At 47.2% G+C, this 21,688-nt stretch overlaps 1 protein-coding gene across 1 annotated transcript in view; it reads left to right on the forward strand.

Moving 5' to 3' along the window:
• The window catches only part of DUSP22 (dual specificity phosphatase 22), a 53,714-nt gene that overhangs the window by 1,276 nt on the left and 30,750 nt on the right, over positions 1-21,688 (forward strand). Inside the window, exons 3-4 of the mRNA XM_060244255.1 lie at positions 9,927-9,960; positions 19,050-19,132. Of these exons, the coding sequence (XP_060100238.1) occupies positions 9,927-9,960; positions 19,050-19,132 (117 nt within the window). The remainder of the gene's footprint in view (positions 1-9,926; positions 9,961-19,049; positions 19,133-21,688) is intronic.

Raw genomic sequence — 21,688 nt, forward strand, 5'->3', positions numbered from 1 at the left:
CAGTTTGGTGTAGTGGTTAAGTGCACCGACTCTTATCTGGGAGAACCGGGTTTGATTCTCCACTCCTCTACTTGCACCTGCTGGAACGGTCTTGGGTCAGCCATAGCTCTGGCACACCTGTCCTCGAAAGGGCAGCTGCTGTGAGTCCTCTCAGCCCCACCCACCTCACAGGCTGTCTGTTGTGGGGGAAGAAGGTAAAGGAGATTGTGAGCCTCTCTGAGCTTCGGAGTGGAGGGCGGGATATAAATCCAATATCTTCTTCATATGTCCTCCCCTGCTGGTGGGAAACAATGATTGAAGAGGATGGATGGGTAGCCCCAGGGAAGGAATTCTATAAGTTTGGTGCTTGGACCAAGAAGGCTTTTTCCTTGGGTTGCCACCCCTTTACCCACAGAAGGTGAGGATGCCCACAGAAGAGTCCCTGAAGATGACCACAGGTGGGGTCCAGTATTTGTTTATTCACACAATTTACAGTTTGCCTGTCTCACTGATTACATGGCGTCTGTGGGCACCATAAAGGTAAAAGGTAGTCCCCTGTGCAAGTACCAGTCGTTTTTGACTCTGGGGTGACGTTGCTTTCACGGTGTTTTCAGGCAGACTTTTTACGGGGTGGTTTGCCATTGCCTTCCCCAGTCATCTACGCTTTCCCCCCCAGCAAACTGGGTACTCATTTTACCAACCTCGGAAGGATGGAAGGCTGAGTTGACCTGGAGCCGGCTACCTGAACCAGCTTTCGCTGGGATCGAACTCAGGTCATGAGCAGAGGCCTCCGACTGCAGTACTGCGGCTTTGCCACTCTGCGCCACGGGGCACCATGGCACCCACTAAATCAGGGCTGGTCCTAGACTGTCTGGCATCCTAGGCAAGGCTAACTTCTGGCATCCCCGCCCCCCACACTGATAACGTAACTGAGTCACATGGGAGTGCCCCCAGAAGGCCAGCACCCTAGGCAATTGCCTAGTTTGCTTGGTACCATGGCCAGCCCTGCACCAAGTGTCTTCAGGAAGTGGGTGGTGCCAGGTAGGGCTTTTGCCCAGCCAGACTTCTGGTTGACTATTTTAACATTTAATTGCCTGTGCAGAATTGTTTAAACGTTGCTTTAGCAGCAGCTGCCACCGCAGCACAAGGGTCTACAGCTATGCTGTGTTACTGAAGCTGTGTCAGTCGTTTTGTGGCTGACTCTGCCCCTTGTGGTGGCCATTTGGTGGCAGCCATTTTGTTGCTGCACTCACCATGCGGCGTCGGAATTCTGAATGTGCCCACAGACTCAAAGAGGTTGGGATCCCCGGATTACACAGTGTAAGTCAGTAAAATCAGCAAAATAGGTTCATAACATCCTTAAGGTGTGTTGATCCCAAGCCGTATGCAGGGGTCTCGAACTCATTCGTTATGAGGGCCGAATCTGACATAAATGAGACCTGGTTGGGTTGGGTTGAGCTGGGCTGCGTTGGGATGGGCCATGTGTATACCTATTTAAGATTAGGTAGCAACGATATAAACTTTTTAAAGGTCACAGACAACCAGGACTAAAGATTTAAAACAAAACAAAACAAAACAACCTTAAAATAAAGCATGCTTTAAAACGTTAGTTCTTGTTGGCCTTAAAGGTGCTTTCTTTGTAGTTCTCCCATGGGAACCAGGAAACTGGGCAAAGGAAGCTCTGGCTCTTTCCCTCCCTCCCTAGGGGAGCTTCAACCAATGGAGAAAATCAAGGTTTTGCTCTGTAGGTCCTGTGCGATTGAGCAAGCCTTGCAAAGCAAGTTGAGATGCAGAAGGAAGCGAGAGAGAGAGAGAGAGAGAAGGAAACAGATGACAACCAGTTGCTTGGGGGCTTGGTAGGAGCCCTCTGGGGGCCTAATTTGGCTCCTGTGTCATGTGTTTGACACCTCTGCGTATAGGCTGTTAAAAGGTCAGTACCAGCAACTTAAATTAGACAGGAAGTTAATTGGGAGCCCCTGTAGGTAGAACAAACCTGGAGTGATGAGGTCCCTACAGCCCCCTCCAGTTTGGGTTTCAGCTGCAGGATTCTGTACCAGCTGTAGCTTCTGAACTCTTCAAGGACTGCCCCACACACAGTGCACTGCAGTAGCCTGCTCCCCCCAGCGGGGGCCCATTAGTCTTATGATGTCATACTACCTGCCTCCATTTTTATCCTTGCAACAACAACCATTATGTGGGAGATTAGAGTGAGAGAAATTCACTGGCTCAGTGTGACCCAGTGAGCTTTCAGGGTTGAGCTGGCATCCGAATCTGGGTCTGCCACATCCTAGTCCAACGCCCAAACCGCTGTGCCACATACTCCATGTACATGTGTGGACAGAACTTGAAAAAGTGCAGAGGAGGATGATCGAGATGATGTGGGGGTTGGAACACTTTCCCTATGAGGAAAGGCTGAAGAATCTGGGACTTTTCAGTTGAGGAAAGAGATGATCGTGGGGGAACATGATAGAGGTTTATAAAATTTTGCTTGGGGTAGAGGAGCCCCATGGCACAGAGTGGTAAAACTGCAGTACTGCAGTCCAAATTCTCTGCCCATGACCTAAATTCAATCCCAATGGAAGCTGGGTTCAGTTAGCTGGCTCAAGTTTGACTCAGCCTTCCATCCTTCCGAGGTCGGCAAAATGAGTCCCCAGCTGGCTGAGAGGAAAGTGTAGAGGACTGGGGAAGGCAATGGCAAACCATCCTGCAAAAAGTCTGCAGTGAAAACGTCATAATCCAATGTCAGAAACGACCTGTGCCTACCTTTACCTTTTAGAGCAGGGGTGGGGAACCTCTGTACCGAGGGCCGTATGCAGCCCTCGAGGTCACTTGATGTGGCCCTCAGGGATTTCTGGGCCGAACCGAGCCATGTGGCAGCCTCTCTGGGGCCTGGCTGGCCAGCGAGGATCATGGGGCCCAGCTGCGCTGTGCAGCAGCCTCCCCAGGGCCAGGCAGGGATCACAGGGCCCAGATGTACTGTGAGACAGCCTCACTGGGGCCTGGCTGGCCGGCCAGAATTGCTGCAGGGCCTGGAAAAGTTACTGTCACAGTTCAGTTTGCACTTGATTATCCCAGATGGTGTGACTAATATGCTAGTGAGTGTGTGACCAAATATGCTAACATTTTAAGGGATGTGGTCTAATACGCTACTGAGTTTCTGCTGGGTTTTTCTACAAAAAAGCCCTGGACCTATGCATTTGCCTAGGGCAGTGGGCCGTGTGTGTGCGCGTGCCAGATTAGGCTCTCCCCACATGACTTCAAATAGAAAAACAATAATTTTGCTGGCCTGAATCATTCTCCCTTGGCGGAGCACTGTTTTTTAAGTTGATAATCTTTTATGGCCCACGAATGATGTTATAAATATCCATATGGCCCTTGGCAGAAAAAAGGTTCCCCGCCCCTGTTTTAGAGAGAGTTGACAAGAACTATTTTCCATCTCCCAAAATTTCCCTTCCCCTCCCCTCCCAGTGAAACTGATGGGCAGTAGGTTCAAAATGGACAAAAGGAAATACTACTTTACAGAGAGAGTTATTAAAATTCGCTGCTGGAGGATGTATTGATGGCCACAGGAATAGACAGCTTTAAAAAGGGCATTAGATAAATTCATGGATAAGTCTGTCAGTGGTACTAGAGCTTTTGGCCATGTTCAAAGGCAGTCAGCCTCTGAATCTCAGAGCCAGGAGGCGACATCACAGAAAGGCCTCGGCGTCTGTGCCCTGATGTTGGTCCTCCGGAGGAACGGCTGGTCTTCTCCCCTGTGCAAGACAGGATGATGGACTCATCTCATCTCTAGGCCACAGAGATCAGTTCCCCTTGAGAAAAGGCTTTGGATGGTGGCATTCTGTAGCATTATACCCCACTGAGGTCCCCGCCTCCCCCAAGCTCCACCCCCAAATCACCAAGAGTTTCCAAACCTAGAGTTGGCAACTCTCTACCTCCTCCTGGGGCCTGGGGGTGGGGGGGGGGAGAAGACCTGGGCAGCAGTTTGCAGTGCTTTCTCAGAGGCTGAATGTATTTGCAAATCTCTCTGTACTGGGCCTGTAAGGAAGCGGATTGTGAAGTTCTTTGCTGACTGAACTCAATTTCCCTAGCTGGCCCATGTCATGTAGGGTTTCCAGCCCATCAGTATTTACTGTCAGCTGATATTTCCAGCTGCCATTGGGAGAAATAGAAAATATAATACCTGGTTGTCAGGAGATGGTCTGAGCAGATTTGAACTGAGGGGTGACATGATAGAAGTTTACAAGATTATTCATGGGATGGAGAAGGTAGAGAAAGAAGTACTTTTCTCCCTTTCTCACCATACAAGAACTCGTGGACACTCAGTGAAATTACACCCAAAGGGTGATTAACATGTGGAATTCACTGCCACAGGAGGTGGTGGCAGCTACAAGCTTCAAGAGGGGATTGGATAAAAATAGCCAGCTTCAAGAGGGGATTGGATAAACATCTGGAGCAGAGGTCCATCAGTGGCTATTAGCCACTGGGTACTGATGGAACTCTCTGTCTGGGGCAGTGATGCTCTGTATTCTTGGTGATGGGGGGGGCAGGGCAACAGTGGGAGGGCTTCTAGTGTCCTGGCTCCACTGATGGACCTCCTGATGGCACCTGTGGTTTTTTGGGGGCACTGTGTGACACAGAGTGTTGGACTGGAGGGACCATTGGCCTGATCCAACATGGCTTCTCTTATGCTCTCATGAACTTGGCCTCTTTCTCCCTATTATCTTGTTCTTTTTCAAAGCATAGATCAAGAAAGGGTAGCCCTGTTAGGCTGTCTGTAGCAGGAGAAAACCACAAGAATCCTGTAGTAGTGCCTTAAAGACTAACAAAATTTGCGGCAGGGGATGAGCTTTTGTGAATCACTGCTCACTTCTTCAGGAATCTGACTCATGAAAGCTTCTCGCCTGCCACAAATTTTGTTAGTCTTTAGGGTGCTGCTGGACTCTTTCTCCTTTCAAAGCACATTCAAGGACTGTTCTCTCTCAGAAGAGGTCACCTTTGTCATGTCTGACTCTCTTTCCTCTCACGTGAGTGCATTCTCCATGTGATGGTGTTGGCGCGTTAACAGATGTTGAGGTATAATCTCCAGTCCACTTAACTCAGGAGTGCTTCTGTCAAAGTCAAGGAGCCCACTTCAAACGGGGCAGGGAGATGAGTGATTGATTGGCAACCTTGACCTACAATCCTGTGCTGTGTTCAGGACCATGGGGCTCCAAATTAACATGTACAAGACTGAGCACTTTGTTTCACCTGGTATTTAGAGGTATAGTATGAAGAAAGTCAGCAACATTTGGATTATTTGGGGCGGGATGGAGTCCTTTTTGTAGTCATAAAAGGCAAAGGTAGTCCCCTGTGCAAGCACCAATCATTTCTGACTCTGGGGCGACGTCACGACGTTTTCACGGCAGACTTTTGACGGGGTAGTTTGCCATCGCCTTCCCCAGTCATCTACACCTTCCCCTCAGCAAGCTGGGGACTCATTTTACCGACCTCGGAAGGATGGAAGGCTGAGTCAACCTTGAGCCAGCTACCTGAACCCAGCTTCTGCTGGGATCGAACTCAGGTGGCGAAGCAGAGAATTCAGACTGCAGTACTGCAGCTTTACCACTCTGCACCATGGGGCTCGTCTGCTTCTTAGTCATACTCGGGGCTTTTTAAAAAAAAAAAGCCCAGCAGGAACTAATTTGCATATTAGGCCACACCATTGTTTCACACAGGGCTTTTGGGTAGAAAAAAGCCCAGCAGGAACTTATTTGCATATTACACCACACCTCCGGACAACACCATTGTTTCACACAGGGCTTTTTTGTAGAAAAAGCACAGTGGGAATTCTTTTGCATATTAGGCCACATCTCCTGATGCCAAGCCAGCCGGAACTGCATTCCTGCTCAAAAAAAAAAAAGCCCTGGTCATACTGACTGCAAGGTCAGTACAGCCTAGGTTGGCTAAGATCTCGCCTCGCTCTAACATCTCTCAGAAAAAGGCCTGGAACGTTTCAGACATCACATTTTGCCTGTGGGTCAAATGCTGGTAAATCACCCTGTTGCCCTTGAGGAGCATTGGTTTGTTTGAGGTAAAGGTTTTGTAAAATCCGAGCCATTTTCCTGACAAAAGAGTCCCTGACAATATTCTAGAACATTCTGTGCACTCTCCGGTATTTATTTATTACTAAGAACTTAGAACAGCTGGGCCCTATTTTAAATAAAAACCCACGCAAAAAGAGCTTTGGGGGAAGGCTGTGTTTTACATCAATGTGTAACACGGGCGTTTAGAAAGAGAGGGAAATAGAGCAGTTGCTTTTATTGAATCAAGTCTGTTTAAACAAAAATTGAGTCTTAAAAGTTAGAGGTGACTGAAAACAACCTCCGCTTGTATTCTCCTTACTGGGGTGATATCATACTGGAGAGATAAAGGCAATTTTGTGATATCTAAGGCCTTCCTACTTACTGGACTCTTGTCACTGGAGATAAGCATTTAAAAAGAGTTGCAAGTCCATTGCTGTCTGCAGACACAGCGTAAAAGGAATTAAACCGAAGGACTTTTATAAGGAGTTGCTGTTAAAGTGCACACCAGTGGCCAGACAGTGACCTCAGGGACAGAGCATTTTTGTAGCTGCTTACCGGGAAATGACTTCTGCAGTATCGATATGTAATGGTGTATATATCCCAGTTATGGTGCTGGAAGAATTTGGTTTACTTGCATAAGGGTTAGCCAGTGTGGCATAAGTTTTAGCCTTGGATTTGGGAGTCCCAAGTTTAAATATCCCCTCTGTTGTGAAATGTTGTTGGTTGACCTTGGCCAGTCACATACTCGTAGCCTGACCTACCTCACAAGGTTGCTGTGAGGAGAAAACAATGCAAGCCACTATTGGGCCCATTGGGGTGAAAGGTAGGGTGAAAATGAAGGAGGAGGCGATTGGATTTATACACCACCCTTTGCTACCCAAAGGAGACTCAGAGCAGCTTACAAATCTTTCCCTTCCCCTCCCCACAACAGACACCCTGTGAGGTAGGTAGGGCTGAGAGAGCTCTCTCAGAACTGCTCTTGAACAGAATAGCCCTGAGAGAAATTGTGGCTCACCTAAGGTCACATCAGCAGGTGTATGTGGAGGAGTGGGGAATTAAACTCGGTTCTCCGAATAAGAGTCTGCACACTAAACCACTACACCAAACTGACCATAATTGTGCACACTTTATGGGCTGCATGCATGCATAACGTTGTCAGCAGTATTTGAAGTCTTGCAGTTATGTGGTGGGTATGATTTGGTTGATAGACTACTGTCAGATTCAACAATATTCATTTCTTGCGAGTAAAGGGGGCCTTGGTTTGGCCTTTGCTGCAGGATGTCTGTGAAGCAACCCACGCGTCTCCCTGGGCTGCTCAAGTACCAGTTTTCTATGTCACCTTATTTACCAGAGAGGATCATCATAAATCTTTCAGTAGTGAACATCGCATCAGCATTCTAGCATCTGAAATTTAGGTTATACGGTTGCAAGTAGGGCATGTGCAAGGAGGGGTTAATGATTCTGTTGTTCTGTGGAATTTTGGGATCCTGAAATAACTCCCAGAAACCCCCTATTATGAATACATCAGTGACTTCGTTAGTAATTCATCAGAATTCTGATGAGCAGCTTTAAAGCACTTTGAAATATCTGTATAATTAATTCTACAGCTGTTGGGTAGAGCGGTTGCTGAAGTTTTAAGGATTAATTTCTCTGTGATGACCTCTTGAGAGTCAGTTTGGTGTAATGTTTAAGTGTGCGGACTCTTATCTGGGAGAACCGGGTTTGATTCCCCACTCCTCCACTTGCAGCTGCTGGGATGGCCTTGCGTCAGCCATAGCTCTCGCAGAGCTGTCCTTGAAAGGGTAACTTCTGGGAGAGTTCTCTCAGCCCCACCTACCTCACAGGGCGTCTGTTGTGGGGGAGGAAGGTAAAGGAGATTGTGAGCCGCTCTGAGACTCTGAGTGGAGGGCTGGGTATAAATCCAATACTACTGCGACTACTACTTCTCCTTCTCCTCTTATCTTTTGCCATTGTGACTGTAGCTCTGGCCAGTTATGCTGTCTTTGAAGGAATCTGTTCTGGGGTTGCCAAGCACCAGTTGAGGCCTAGAATTCTCTCAGAATTAGAGCTGATCTCCGGACTACAGAGATCAGTAACCCTGGAGAACATGGATGCCTTGGAGAGTGGACTCTGTGGCATCGTACCTCACTGAGGTTCCTGTCCTCCCGTGGCCCCACCCCCAAATCTCCAAGAGTTTCCCAACCTGAATATGAATATATATATGAATATATGAAGCTACCTTATACTGAATCAGACCCTTGGTCCATCAAAGTCAGTATTGTCTTCTCAGACTGGCAGCGGCTCTCCAGGGTCTCAAGCTGAGGTTTTTCACACCTATTTTGCCTGGACCCTTTTAGTTGGAGATGCCAGGGATTGAACCTGGGACCTTCTGCTTCCCAAGCAGATGCTCTACCACTGAACCACCGTCCCTCCTGGATGTCAACACTATCCCACCCCCTGGCAGTGGCCAGAGAGGACCTGGGGGACCCTCTCTTGTCCACCAGATTAGACTGCCGGCAAATCCATTTCTAGAGCGATCGCTCCTTGCACCTCTTCTAGTTTCTAGGCTGGCAAAGAGAGGACAAACTGGTTTTCCTGAATGCCCAGATCTAACTCTGAAGTCTCCAATCCGAGCCTGAGGCCTCCAGAGAGCCAGCCTGCGATCACACACAATAAGTAATGCACTTTCAATCCACTTTCAGTGCACTTCCCAACTTGATTTTGCCAGTTCACACAGTAAAATCCAGTTGGAAAGTGCATTGAAAATACATTATTTAGTGTGTGATCACAGCCCCCATTGTGGTGGAGTGGTTAAGAGTGGCAGTCTTCAATCTGGAGAACTGGGTTTGATTCCCCACTCTTCCCCCCCCCCCATGAAGCCTGCTGGTGACCTTGGACCAGTCATGGTTCTCTCAGAATTCTCTCAGCCCCACCTGCCTCACAAAGTGTGGGGAGAGGAGGAGAATGTGATTGTAAGCTACTTTGAGACTCCTTGAGGTAGAAGAAGAAAACATTGGATTTATATTCCGTCCAACACCCTGAATCAGAGTCTCAGAGCGGCTCACAATCTCCTCTACCTTCCTCCCCCACAACAAACACCTTGTGAGGTGGGTGGGGCTGAGAGAGCTCTCGCGGAAGCTGCCCTTTCAAAGACAGCTCTGAGTTAGCTATGGCTGGCCCAAGGCCATTCCAGCAGCTGCAGGTGGAGGAGTGGGGTGTCAAACCTGGTTCTCCCAGATAAGAGTCCACGCACTTAACCACTACACCAAACTGGCTTATACCACTACACCAAAGTGGGGTATAAAAATCAACTCTCCTCTTCAAATTAGCTGTTGCATGGAGAATATCCCTTTATTAACCATGAATTTGCCTTAGTACATTTTAAACCAGTCTAATCTAGTGGTCGTCTTTGTGTGTGGCAGTGAATTCTGTACATCCGTCACATGTTTGTGAAGGCTTTCATCACCTGTGGTTACTGCTGTGATTACACCTAAAACACAAACTAGGGTAATGCTTTTTAAAAATGTTTTAAAACCCCAACGCAAACAAAGAACTGTCTAGCTGAACACTTTAGACAAGCGAATTCCAGCACCCAGTTTCTAGGTGTTTATGTTCTACCTAATATTACAATCACGTGAAATATGTGAATAATTTTTCAGCCCTATTAGGCTGTGGGACACTGGAACTAAAAAAAAAAAAATCATGTTCACGGTCAATCGTTAGTGTCGGAAACATTACAAAGAAAACGTGTTAAACGTTGCTGTGTTTTCATACTGTGCTGGCTTCTAGCAGCGTTCTGTTCCATCCTGTATGCAAACTGGCCTGCTTCAGCTTGTATTACCACAAGAGATCGACATGTGATATTCTGTTTCTTTCTTTCAGATTCTTCCTGGCTTGTTCCTTGGAAATTTTAAAGGTAAAGTTATTCTCCGTTGCAGCTTGAGTGTTTACCTGCTTGAGATTTGTAAGTTAAAGGTGTCTTGTCTGAGACTCCCCCAGATGTTTGGGCCTTCCAGAGGAGATTGGAGGTGGGGGAGAACAATGTGAAAGCACACAGTCCCTGCCCAATCCTACCACATCTTTGTTTGGCCAGCATACAGGGTGTCTATCCCCCCCCCTCTTCCATTCAGTACAGAGCTTAGGGCCCTGTGACTGAAAATTGTGCCTTGAATGATAATGCTTGGCACCAGTAAAAAGGTAAAGGTAATCCCTGTGCAAGCACCAGGTTGTTAACGACCCTTGGGGTGACGTCACATCAGGACATTTTCTTGGGAGACTTTTTACAGGGTGGTTTGCCATTGCCTTCCCCAGTCATCTACACTCCCCCCCCCACCACAGCAAACTGGGTACTCATTTTACCAACCTCAGAAGGATGAAAGGCTGAGTCAACCTGGAGCTGGCTACTTGAACCCAGCTTCTGCTGCGATCAAACTCAAGATTGTGAGCAGAGCTTAGTCTGCAGTGCTTCAGCTTACCGCACTGCACCACAGGGTTTGTCTTGGGACCAGTACATGAGCTCTAAAATCTGAGGAAAGATAATCAGGTTCACTCGTGTTAAGGGATATAAACATAGGGCTCCCAATAATTTTTAGACAAAAATTGGTACCCATAACAGGGGATTGGGTCTATTGGAGTTTGGCAGGCTTACAATAGGCCCTGAGCTAAGAGTCCTGTAAGCTCTTGGAGGATTGGCTACATCAGGGGGTGTGGCCTAATATGCAAAGGAGTTCCTGCTACAAAAAACCTCCTGGAAACTGGCAATGCCCACCTTCTTTCATTTTGGCCTAACTAGCTGCAAAACAGGAATGAATAAAGCCTTGTCAGTTTCACCCTTTCTGCTTGAAAAGTTGGATCCTTATACTAGGCTGGGGTGAAATATGGAAGACTGAAGGGAACCTCCTCCACCCCACCCCACTTTCCCTCCTTTTATCCAGGACTTTACATCTGTGGCCTAGATCATGCTATGTATTTTTGCTTTAAAAAGTGATATTTACCATTTTCACATCTGGGGCACCACAACAGGGTCTCGTTGAGAAATTAACTGTCAATTTCACGATGTTTCACATTGGAAGGGTAATGAGACTTCTTACAACTTTACTTCCTTGGGTACAGGGCCGACCCTAGGTTGTCTGGTACCCTAGGCAAGCCTAAGTTCTGGCGTTCACCCCCCCCCCACACACACACACACTGATAATGTCACAAAGTCATATGGGGGGGGCACCCAGTTCAGCGCCCCCAGAAGGCCAGCACCCTAGGCAATCACCTAGTTTACCTAATTTTTTGCGGGAGGGGAGGTTCGTACTGCCATCAAGCACAGCAAAGCCATCTCATCAAACCAGATCTGACGGTTGTACTACTTCACACCTGCAAAGACTGAAACTCCCAAGAATCACTCTGCTCCAGAACTTTACAAAATGAGGAACTCCAGAACTTTACAAAATGGGGTTTTGAGCAGGGATACACAGGAACGCAGTTCCAGCTGGGTTGGTGTCAGGGGCTGTGGCCTAATATAAAAACCCTGAGGAAAAGGAAGGTGGAGGAGGAGGGGCTTGGTAATGCGACAGTTTTGTGCAGGATTCCTCAATGTGGGTGCCATGATGTCTGCCATGTACTTCCCATGGTGGCCACCAAGTTTTTTAGAACATGGAACAAGGCCATTGTAAGGCAGGGCTTGTTGGCTGCCTTCCTTCAGCTGCAAAGGTTTTCCACCAGAGGGTCAGGAGAACTGATAAATATCCATCTGGGCTTTTCTTAGGCCATGTGGTCCCACTGCCCCTTCAGGAGGTGTGAGGAGAACAGCATCTCATTTGGCTCTGCCTCATGTAGAGACCACTTGGGTGTTGGGTCCACCTGATGAGAAAGCCATTTGTTTGAAGTGGCACCACCCCACTTCAGAATTTCCAGATGTGCCCACAGGCACAAAACTTTCTGGGTTAGTGTGTCATCTTGATTTCATGGGTTTTCTAAACTGGCTTTGATTTAAAGTTCATAAGAACATAAGAGAGGCCATGTTGGATCAGGCCAGTGATGCATCCAGTCCAACACTCTGTGTCATACAGTGGCCAAAAAACCCCAAGTGCCATCAGGAGGTCCACCAGTGGGGCTAGAAGCCCTCCCACTGTTCCTCCCTCCCCCAAGCACCAAGAATACAGAGCATCACTGCCCCAGACATAAGAGAAGCCACGTTGGATCTGGCCATTGCCCCCTCCAGTCCAACACTCTGTGTCACACAGCAGCCAAAAAAACCCAAGTGCCATCAGGAGGTCCATCAGTGGGGCCAGGCTACTAGAAGCCCTCCACTGTGCCCCCTGAAGCACCAAGAATACAGAGTATCACTGCCCCAGACATAAGAACATAAGAGAAGCCATGTTGGATCAGGCCAATGCCCCCTCCAGTCCAACACTCTGTGTCACACAGTGACCAAAAACACCCAGGTGCCATCAGGAGGTCCACCAGTGGGGCCAGGACACTAGAAGCCCTCCCACTGTTGCCCCACCCAAGCAACAAGAGAGAGAGAGAGAGAGAGAGGCCTTCTCTATCACCTACAGTTTTTAAACTGGTGGTGGTGGGGACTGAATCTGTGACCTTCCACATGCCAAGCGGAGGGTCTTCCCCAGAGCTGCAGCCCCCTCATCTCACTGTTGAATCATAGAGTTGGATGGGACCTCCAGGGTCATCTCATCCAACCCCCTGCACAATGCGGGAACCTCACAGATACCTTCCCCCACACAAACGCACATACCCAGTGTCCAATGCTCCCTCTAAACTGTGGAGTCCTGTGAGCAAATATTCTACTTTGTGGGCTGCTGGCATTGAAGTTGTGAGCAAGCAATTTGGCTACTGCATAAATTAGTTTGCTCTGGGGCCATCCTTCCTGAGCTAAGACAAAAATGTGTGAGCCAGAGGCTAAAAAAACCCCTGTGAGCTAGCTCAAACTAACTCAGCTTAGAGAGAACACTACCAGTGACCCCTTCTCCATGCCCAGAAGAAGAAGAAGATGATGATATTGGATTTATATCCTGCCCTCCACTCTGAATCTCAGAGTCTCAGAGTGACTCACAATCTCCTTTACCTTCCTCCCCCACAACAGACACCCTGTGAGGTGGGTGGGGCTGAGAAGGCTCTCACAGCAGCTGCCCTTTTCAAGGACAACTCCTACGAGAGCTATGGCTGACCCAAGGCCATTCCAGCAGCTGCAAGTGGAGGAGTGAAGATGGCATAAACCTCCAGGATCCCCTGCCAAACTGGCCTGGAGCAAAATGTCTGACTGACCCAATAATGCCTATCGCCATTTCCCTGGGCGAATAAGAAAGGGCCGCAAGAACTACGCATTGATGCAACTTCCCGCTCTCCTTCTCATGATCTGCCTAATTCACAGGCAACCCCCCCCCTCCCTGTTAATTCCATGGTTATCCCCTTCAACAGTTTTCTAAACTAGCATCCCTTGCCCAGGAACGTAACGTTGTAAGGAGTCTCACCACCCTTCCAAGGTGAATGAGCTGTCTAATTCTCTACATTCTCTGAGCAGGTCATAAGACAGCATGCAATTAGGCAGGGCTTTTCTTGTAGCAGGATCTCCTTTGCATATTAGACCACACACCCCTGATGTAGCCAATCCTCCAAGAGCTTACAGTAGGCCCTGTACGAAGAGCCCTGTCAGCTCTCGGAGGATTGGCTGCATCAGGGGTGTGTGGCCTAGTATGCAAAGAAGTTCCTGCCACAAAAAAAAACCCCTCCAGTTAAGTAATGCTGAATGTGGTGGGGTGGTAGCCTTTTCAGATGCCTGACTTAGTGTACGTGGTAAAAGTGAATTTTTTTTTAAAGAAAACACACAAATGCCTGGTATGAAGCTTGTAGAACTTGGTACTGAACCAGTCTTCATTGTAATGCTTGCACTTAGTGACAAAAGTTGGATGACGCACCCGACTTGAATGATGAAACTGTGGCTGGGTTCAGTTTCCCAATGTAGGTCTCTTAATTTCTCCATCCATAATTGAGTCGAGAACAGAAAAGGAGCAGGCTGAGATTTCGAAAGTGACTCAGCACTTCGGCGGGTTATAAAAGCCCTGCCGCTTTCCTGCCTTGTAAACTCTGTTCTAACCACTTGGTTTCTGTCGAGTAGGTCTCTGAAGTGTTGTCATTGTAGACATGAAATAATGCGGTGATAGCAAAGCAGCGATATTCTCTCAGCATTCAGGGGGCTACTGGATTAGCTTGGCAGGGAAGCCAAGGAGGGTTGTGTGTCTGAAAACTAATTGGAATGTCAAATACCAGACTTTGAAAAGAAGGCTTCTATTCCTTGTAGTTGGCCAAACTGCAGCTCTTTCACGCATATTGTGTGGCTCTTGAAATCCCCACTGCCCCATTGGCTGGCTTGGAAAAGGAATTTCTCTTCTTCAAATCACTTCTCCGAACCAAGCCAGCCAGCAGCTTAAGGAGCGCATTTAAAGTTAAAGTTGCTTTCTTTCCACCTCCCCCATCTATTTTCCTTCCTTCCCTCCCTCCCTCCAATATCTGATGTTCATGTCTTGCAGCTCTCAAACATTTGGCATTTATTCTATGTGGCTTTTACATTAAGCAAGTTTGGCCACCCCTGGTCTAAAAGCATAAGTGCTCAGACAGACTAGAGATCCTTTTCCCCATAAAGTTCTGATTGCTGGTTGATGCAGCTTCAATTTACCTTGGGGCTGTGCAGGAATGAGGGAGGGAATTTAAGCCTTCAGCCCCTGAAAACTAGCTCCTGTATCCTCCTGTATTCGTATAGTGAAATCAAGTAGGATTAGCCAAACAAACAGCCCCTATCCTTTGTCTACACAAGCCTGCAGTTTGTATTTTATGGGTGCAGGCTTGATCATCTTACATGTAGGGATGCCAACCTCCAGATGGGACCTGGGGAATCCCCCTGAATCACAGCTCATCACCAGACTGCAGAGATCAGCTCCTCCAGAGAAAATGGATGCTTTGGAGGATGGAGTCTATGGCCTTGTATCCCACTAAGGTCCCTGTCCTCCCCAGGCTCCATTCCCAAATCTCCAGGAATTTTCCAACCTGGATCTGGCACCCCCTGCCAGTGACCAGGGGGGACCTGGCAACCTTCTCCCATCTCATCGGACTGAGCCCTAACACAGCCTCCAGGTGATGGCCCTTTAGGAGAGACTTTGCATGATGAAGAACTGGTTCGTCATTTTTAGATTAGGAGTTCTCAAAACTGGTGGGCACCCAGAAGTTTCCCTTCACGGCCTCATGTCATGTTGACCTGTAGCGAAGTGAGGAAGATCACTACTAGGGCTGTCTCAGTCTTGCGTTGCTTAGAACGGCGACTGTGTGTGTGTCAAGACCCCAGAGGGGGTTGTGACCAATACGCCCTCTAAACTGTGGGGTCTTGTGAGCAAAAATTCTACTTCATGAACTGCTAGCATTAAAGTTGTGAGCTACTACATCCATCAGTTTGCTCTGGGGCCATTTTTCTTGAGCTAAGGCAAAAATGTGTGAGTTGGAGGCTAACAAAATGTGAGCTAGCTTAGAGAGAACACTGGTTGTGACCACTTTTCTGGTGTGTCATGAGGCCAGGAGGGAACAAGGTGGACTAGGGTGATATGTGAGAAAGGAGACTGTTGGAGACTCTGTGGCAAAATCTGTGTTTGCCTCTGCTTGGCATGTGCAAAAAGAGCGAGGAGAACACAGCCTGCTGCTCTCAGTCACGCAATGTACGTTTTTGAATACTAAAAATGAGAAACAAAATTTAAATGGCTTAACTGATCCTCCGTTAATGGAGCATTGATGTCTGTTGTTGAGGTTACTCGGCAACATCTTCTGAGGGAGGAGCTCCAACCTCTGAATCATCTTCGCCCTCAGGCCCATCTTCAAGGCTGAGGTGAAGACTTCTGCCCAGCCAGCTCGATCTATTTACATCCCCTGCCAATATTCCCCAACGCTATGAAAAGCAGTTTCGGAACCGCTGCCAACTTGTTTTAAAAAACACTAATAGTTTTGTTAACCGACTCATTTCTAGTACCGTAAGCCACATTAGATTCGAGGAAGAGATGAGGCAGAAGAGTAGTAAAGAAATAATAGTCCTGCTGGATCCGTGTGGTCAAGCGTGTTGCTTTCCGCAGTGGCCAACCTCATGCTTCCCGGAAGCCCACAGTGGTGGCAATAAGGGGTGGAATTCTAGCAGGAGCTCCTTTGCGTATTTGGCCACACACCCCTGATGTAGCCAATCCTCCAAGAGCTTACAAGGCTCTTTTTCGGTGCCAAGCCAGCCAGAACTGTGTTCCTGCTCAAAAAAAGTCCTACGCTCATGCATTGTAGGGTCCAGTCCTTTGTCATTTACTCTCTTGGTGCTGGAATTAACTTAAAGGAAATGCAGTTTCAGAAAAAGAAGGGTGATTTTAAAAATTTACTTGGAAAGAGGAGTGAGAAAGAATAAGCCCACACTGTGGTAGCAGCTGCCAATCAAATCTTCAGGGGCCCGTCAGACAGGACCAGGTCGACATGCTTTTGAGGGGGGGATTAAAAAATGGCACCCCCTTATGGGCTCATTCTACCTTATAGGCCCATAGAATAGAATGGCACCCCCTTCTCTAGTAACGCCTGGGTCAAGCACCGCCCTCTGCCCCCCCCCCCCGATCTGGCCCTGCCGTCAGATGCCCTTCTGGGTAAAAGTCCCACCTTCTCCCGTTCACTTCCTAAAACAATTGGCAGGTCCCAGGAAGGGTATCTGTAAGCACCGTGTCGGGTACCCTGGTCTTCTCTCACCTCTTCTTAAAGTAAAAAAATTGTGAATCTTTCAGAATTGGAAGCTCACCCCCTACCCTCCCACCTTGATGCTTTAGAGTGGAGCGTGTGAAAGTTTTCAGCTTGCATAGAATTAAATTCCACCTGCCCTGACTTCTGCAATATAAACTGAAGGAAGACTTTTTAGGTCACTGAAGGTTTTAAAGAGAGATTTATCCCCAGTGGCGTTTGCAATTTTGAGTTTTCACTTTTCACAAATGAGTTTTGTTAAATGGAAATCTTAACAGGAAAATTATTGGACTGGAACAGGTTAACTACATTTCAGAGAACTATTGACTAGGCAAAGATCTTCTTTTGTGCTAGTGGCTTATAATGATAAAAGCCTGGGATTTTCCATTGTACAAAACAGCTTTTCCCTTGACTTTAGGTATTCAGAAACTTCCTATCTAACTACAAATTCAGAAATTTTTCTGACCCAGAGAGGCAAAAGTTAGAGGGAGCTTTCATCGTGTTTTGCTGGGCATTCTACAGTTAAAGGTTTAGGGCTTAGGGATGCCAGCAATGGATTGGGAAATACCTGGAGATTCTGGGGGAGGAACGTTGGGAAGGCAGATTGTGGGGAGGGGAGGGACCTCAGCAGGGTATAATGCCATAGAGTCCGCCCTCCAAAGCAGCCATTTTCTCCAGCAGACCTGATCTTGGTAATCTGATCAATTGTTATACAGCAGGAGTGGCCAAACTTGCTTAGCATAAGAGCCACATAGAATAAATGTCAGATGTTTGAGAGCCGGAAGGAAGGCAAGCAGATAGATTGGGGAGGCAGAGGTGGAAAGAAAGCAACTTTATCTTTAAATGCATCCTCCAAGCCACCATCTGGCTTGATCCTTGTGCACACTCGTGTCAGTTTAGTTTATTTATATTGCTGTCTTTATGCCCCATAAGAAGAACCACAGTTCACCAAAAAAACCCCAAAACAGCTATAAAATGATGTATTGAAGCCCAAAACAGCTATAAAAATATATGTTAAAGCCCACAAAGCAACTGAATCCTATAAAAGCAACATATCAAGAAAGGAAAGTAGTACAATCAGGCATCAGAGTTGGTCCAACGGCCTCCTCTTAAAAGGGAGATTCAGCAAAACAATCCTGGTGCATTGTCAAAATGGTCTTGATCCTCTCTGGTAGTTCTGGGGTGATGGTGCAGATCTAACCATCTCAGAGAAAGGGCCATTCTTTGGGTTCCTGCCAACCTGATGTCGGGTAAGGCTGGTTCCTTTAGGAAGGCTTTGTTCAAAGCTCAGGCTGATGGCGATGAAGGTACTGTCCACCCAAGTTTCTCTTGAATGCCAGTTCTAAAGACCTGGGTTCCGGCTTCCTGGATGTCTTTGGGCCAGCTGCTGGTTCTCAGGACTGCTTGTGAGGCTGTTTGTGAGGCTCAAATGAGGAAGAGAAGAAACTGGCCCAGTGTCCTGAGTTCTGTGGAGGTGTGTTTGTGTATGTTTGCACCAGCAAGTCACAGCTGGCTCACGGTAACCCCGTAGGGTTTTCAAGACAAGAGACACTCAGAGGTGGTTTGCCATTGCCTGCCTCTGCATCACGACTCTGGTATTCAGGCCCAGCGTGTGGGGTTCTGTCACATGATGCAGGACCCCCAATGCACCCCCCTCAGTAGATTTTTCGTATGTGCAGCGTGATGATGTCACCCAGAGATGACATCACCCCGACCCCGTAAAGCCAAGGAAAAGCTGTCGCCGCTTCCCCTCCACAGCGCTTACCTAATTTGAAGGGTGCTGCGGACGGGAAGCGAGTCCAAGGCTCGGGGGCACTGCGAGCTAGAAGGGGGGCGACCGTATCTGCTGGGAGCTGGCGCCCTAGGCACTTGCCTAGTTTGCCTACTCCCACGTACCGGCCCTGTTGCTATTCCTCAGAGGTCTCCCATCTAAATACTAGCCAGAGGTGGCCTGGCTTAGCTTCTGAGATTGGAGGAGGAAGGGCAGAATCAAAGTGCAAAGTGCTTCTGAGATTGGAGGAGGAAGGGCAGAATCAAAGTGCAATGGAAATAACTTCAGTGTTGACTTTGGAGGTTGCATTCTGTTTAGGAGCTGAGGTTGTACGTTCAAGAGGGAATGCCTTCCTTTCCAGTCTATAACCCAACCGTACAAGTCCAATAAGGCAAAAGCATGCAGTAGAACTTGATCTTCCTTGGGGTATATGATGATTAAACGGGATGTAGCTGACTCTGCTTACAGTCTTTCTTTTTGCGCTGCAGATGCTCGTGACACTGAACAACTGAAACGGAACAACATTACACACATCCTTTCAATCCATGACAGCGCTAGACCTATGCTTGAGGTAAGGGTGGGGTGGGGAAATGTGTGGTGGCTACCTTAGCCGCTAGAATTTCTTCAGCCACAATCAAACTATAAATGCCTGCTTATGTATCTTACATCACCTAATAAGACATGGAGTCTCATCCTGGCACATGGGCTCCACCCACATATCACTGGGTGTTGGTGATACCATGGCAACTGGAGTCTCCTTTGTAGTGATGGTTGGATGTAGGCCTCAGTTTTTTCCTCCATTACCCGCTTTGGATTCTTTACTGTTGTTTGGCATGATGGCCATACATAAGAACAGGGCTTTTTTTTTGTAGAAAAAGCCCAGCAGGAACCAATTTACATATTAGATCACACCCTCTGACATCACCATTGTTTCACACAGGGCTTTTTTGTAGAAAAAGCACAGCAGGGACCTGTTTGCATATTAGGCCACACCCCCTGATGCCAAGCCAGCCGGAACTGTGTTCCTGTGCGTTTCTGCTAAAAAAAAAGCCCTGCATGTGAAAGGAAATCCTCATGAGAATTATAAAATCACTATTTGAGGGTTCAGTGAAATCCACAGGCACTAAACCTTGAAGATTCAGGCTGAAACTAAAGGTCACTTTCTGTTAACAGGTAGCACTCACACCAGAAAAACTGGACCTTTCTACCCTCATTTTGATGGAATTCACTTAAATGCTACTTCTGGGGGGCAGGAAACCATCAGGAGTAGCAGGGATGGGGAGTTATCAAAATCACCTGCCCTTCTGCGAGTAGAAAACTATCCCCGGATTCAGCCGGTTGTCCTTGATGATAAGTAAGAGCCCCATGGTGTAGAGTGCTAAAGCTGCAGTACTGCAGTTGGAGCCCTCTGCTCACGACCTGAGTTCGATCCCAGCAGAAGCTGGTTCAGGTAGCTGGCTCCAGGTTGACTCAGCCTTCCATCCTTCCAAGGTCGGTCAAATGAGTCCCCAGCTTGCTGGGGGGGAAGTGTAGATGACTGGGGAAGGCAATGGCAAACCACCCCGTAAAAAGTCTGCCGTGAAAACGTTGTGAAAGCAACGTCACCCCAGAGTCAAAAACAACTAGTGCTTGCGCAGGGGACTACCTTTACCTTTTACCTTGATGATAACATAAATCATAAATTGAGGATATTTACTTTTTCACTGGAAATCTTTCCCAGTGTTTTGAAAATTAACACATTGCCCTGATTAGATTTCTACAGGATTTTCCTTTGCTGCCCCTTGGGAATCGAGAAGAATGATTTATAGCTTGAAATTCTCTGTTTTCCTTAAAGAAAAAGATAATTGTCCCTCCTGTGACTAATTATTGCCCTTTAAGTGGGATTTGGCTGACAGAATTCAGTGGAAATATTTTCAACCAATTGAGAGGTAGCCAAAGAAAGGCTTCTTTTTCAGATGGCCAAAAGTTGTTTGCAAGATGGGTTGGCAGTTTAAATGTGTTGTATATTGTTTGCACAGTTTATGGCAGCGCATCTTTAAAGAGCAGCGTTCAGTCTGGAGAAATATTTCTGTGCTATTGTTTTTTGGGTGCAGTATTTAGGACTAGTTAAACAGAAGGCTTGTTGTCATGGTAAACGAGAAACGATACCGATACTTCAAAGACTTTATTCTAGAGAATGATATCTCTAGAAACTATTATGTAAATTATACTGAGTTTTCCTTTTTGTTATGAATTCATTAGACAATATAAAATAAAACTAAAAATTGCACTCCTGAAAAGAGTGCAACTGTACAGGCACTTTCCTGAAACGTGTTCCAGAACTTCACAACATTTGTCCATCCCTCAATAAGCTTCTCAGGGATTATCCATTATAATACGTCGATTTGAACATAAGAGCTGTTAAATCCTTGTGAACAACACTCCCTCTAAGCTGTGGAATCTTGTGAGCAAAAATTCTGCTTCGTGAGCTACTGGCATTAAAGTTGTGAGTTACTGCATATATTAGTTTGCTCTGGGGCCATTTCCACTGAGCTAAGAAAAATGTGTGAGCCGGAGGCTACAAAACTCTGAGCTAGCTCGCACTAACTCAGCTTAGAGGGATCACTGCCTGTGAACCGATCAGAAATATGAGGTGTATCAGCCTTTCCCCAGCCCATCACAATACACATTTTACCCTGTTAACTTACAGCAGTTAACCTGGGTTGCCGATGCCCTGAATTTTCTGTACCAATCTGTGGCCAAACTGAATTGGAAGGCAGTAAAGTGCAATCAGGAGCCATTCAGATCTGTGGAAAGCCAGACCTTTCTTCCATTTAGAGATGGATCTCTTCCCAGACTCTTCAAGTCCCCCAGATATTCCAGAAAAGGGCTTTGGAGACATTACATTTTAAAGTCACAGCCGTTCACTGATTAATGCTTTTGAAAGAAGACGCTACTTGGGTTACATTTGTATGTCGTCTAATCCATGTATTACAAAATTCTAGGGGGAAATCTGCTGCTAGAAAGAGAAAAAAGTTTCCGTGCCATCTCAAAATAAAGTACGCGTGTGGCTGGGTTGGGTAGTCCCATATATCTTCAGAAAATAACCTCTCCACCATTGTCATGGGCTTTGTGTACTTTTATTAAG

The sequence above is a fragment of the Heteronotia binoei genome, chromosome 7 (genome assembly GCF_032191835.1).
Source record: "Heteronotia binoei isolate CCM8104 ecotype False Entrance Well chromosome 7, APGP_CSIRO_Hbin_v1, whole genome shotgun sequence".
Lineage (NCBI taxonomy): Eukaryota > Metazoa > Chordata > Lepidosauria > Squamata > Gekkonidae > Heteronotia > Heteronotia binoei.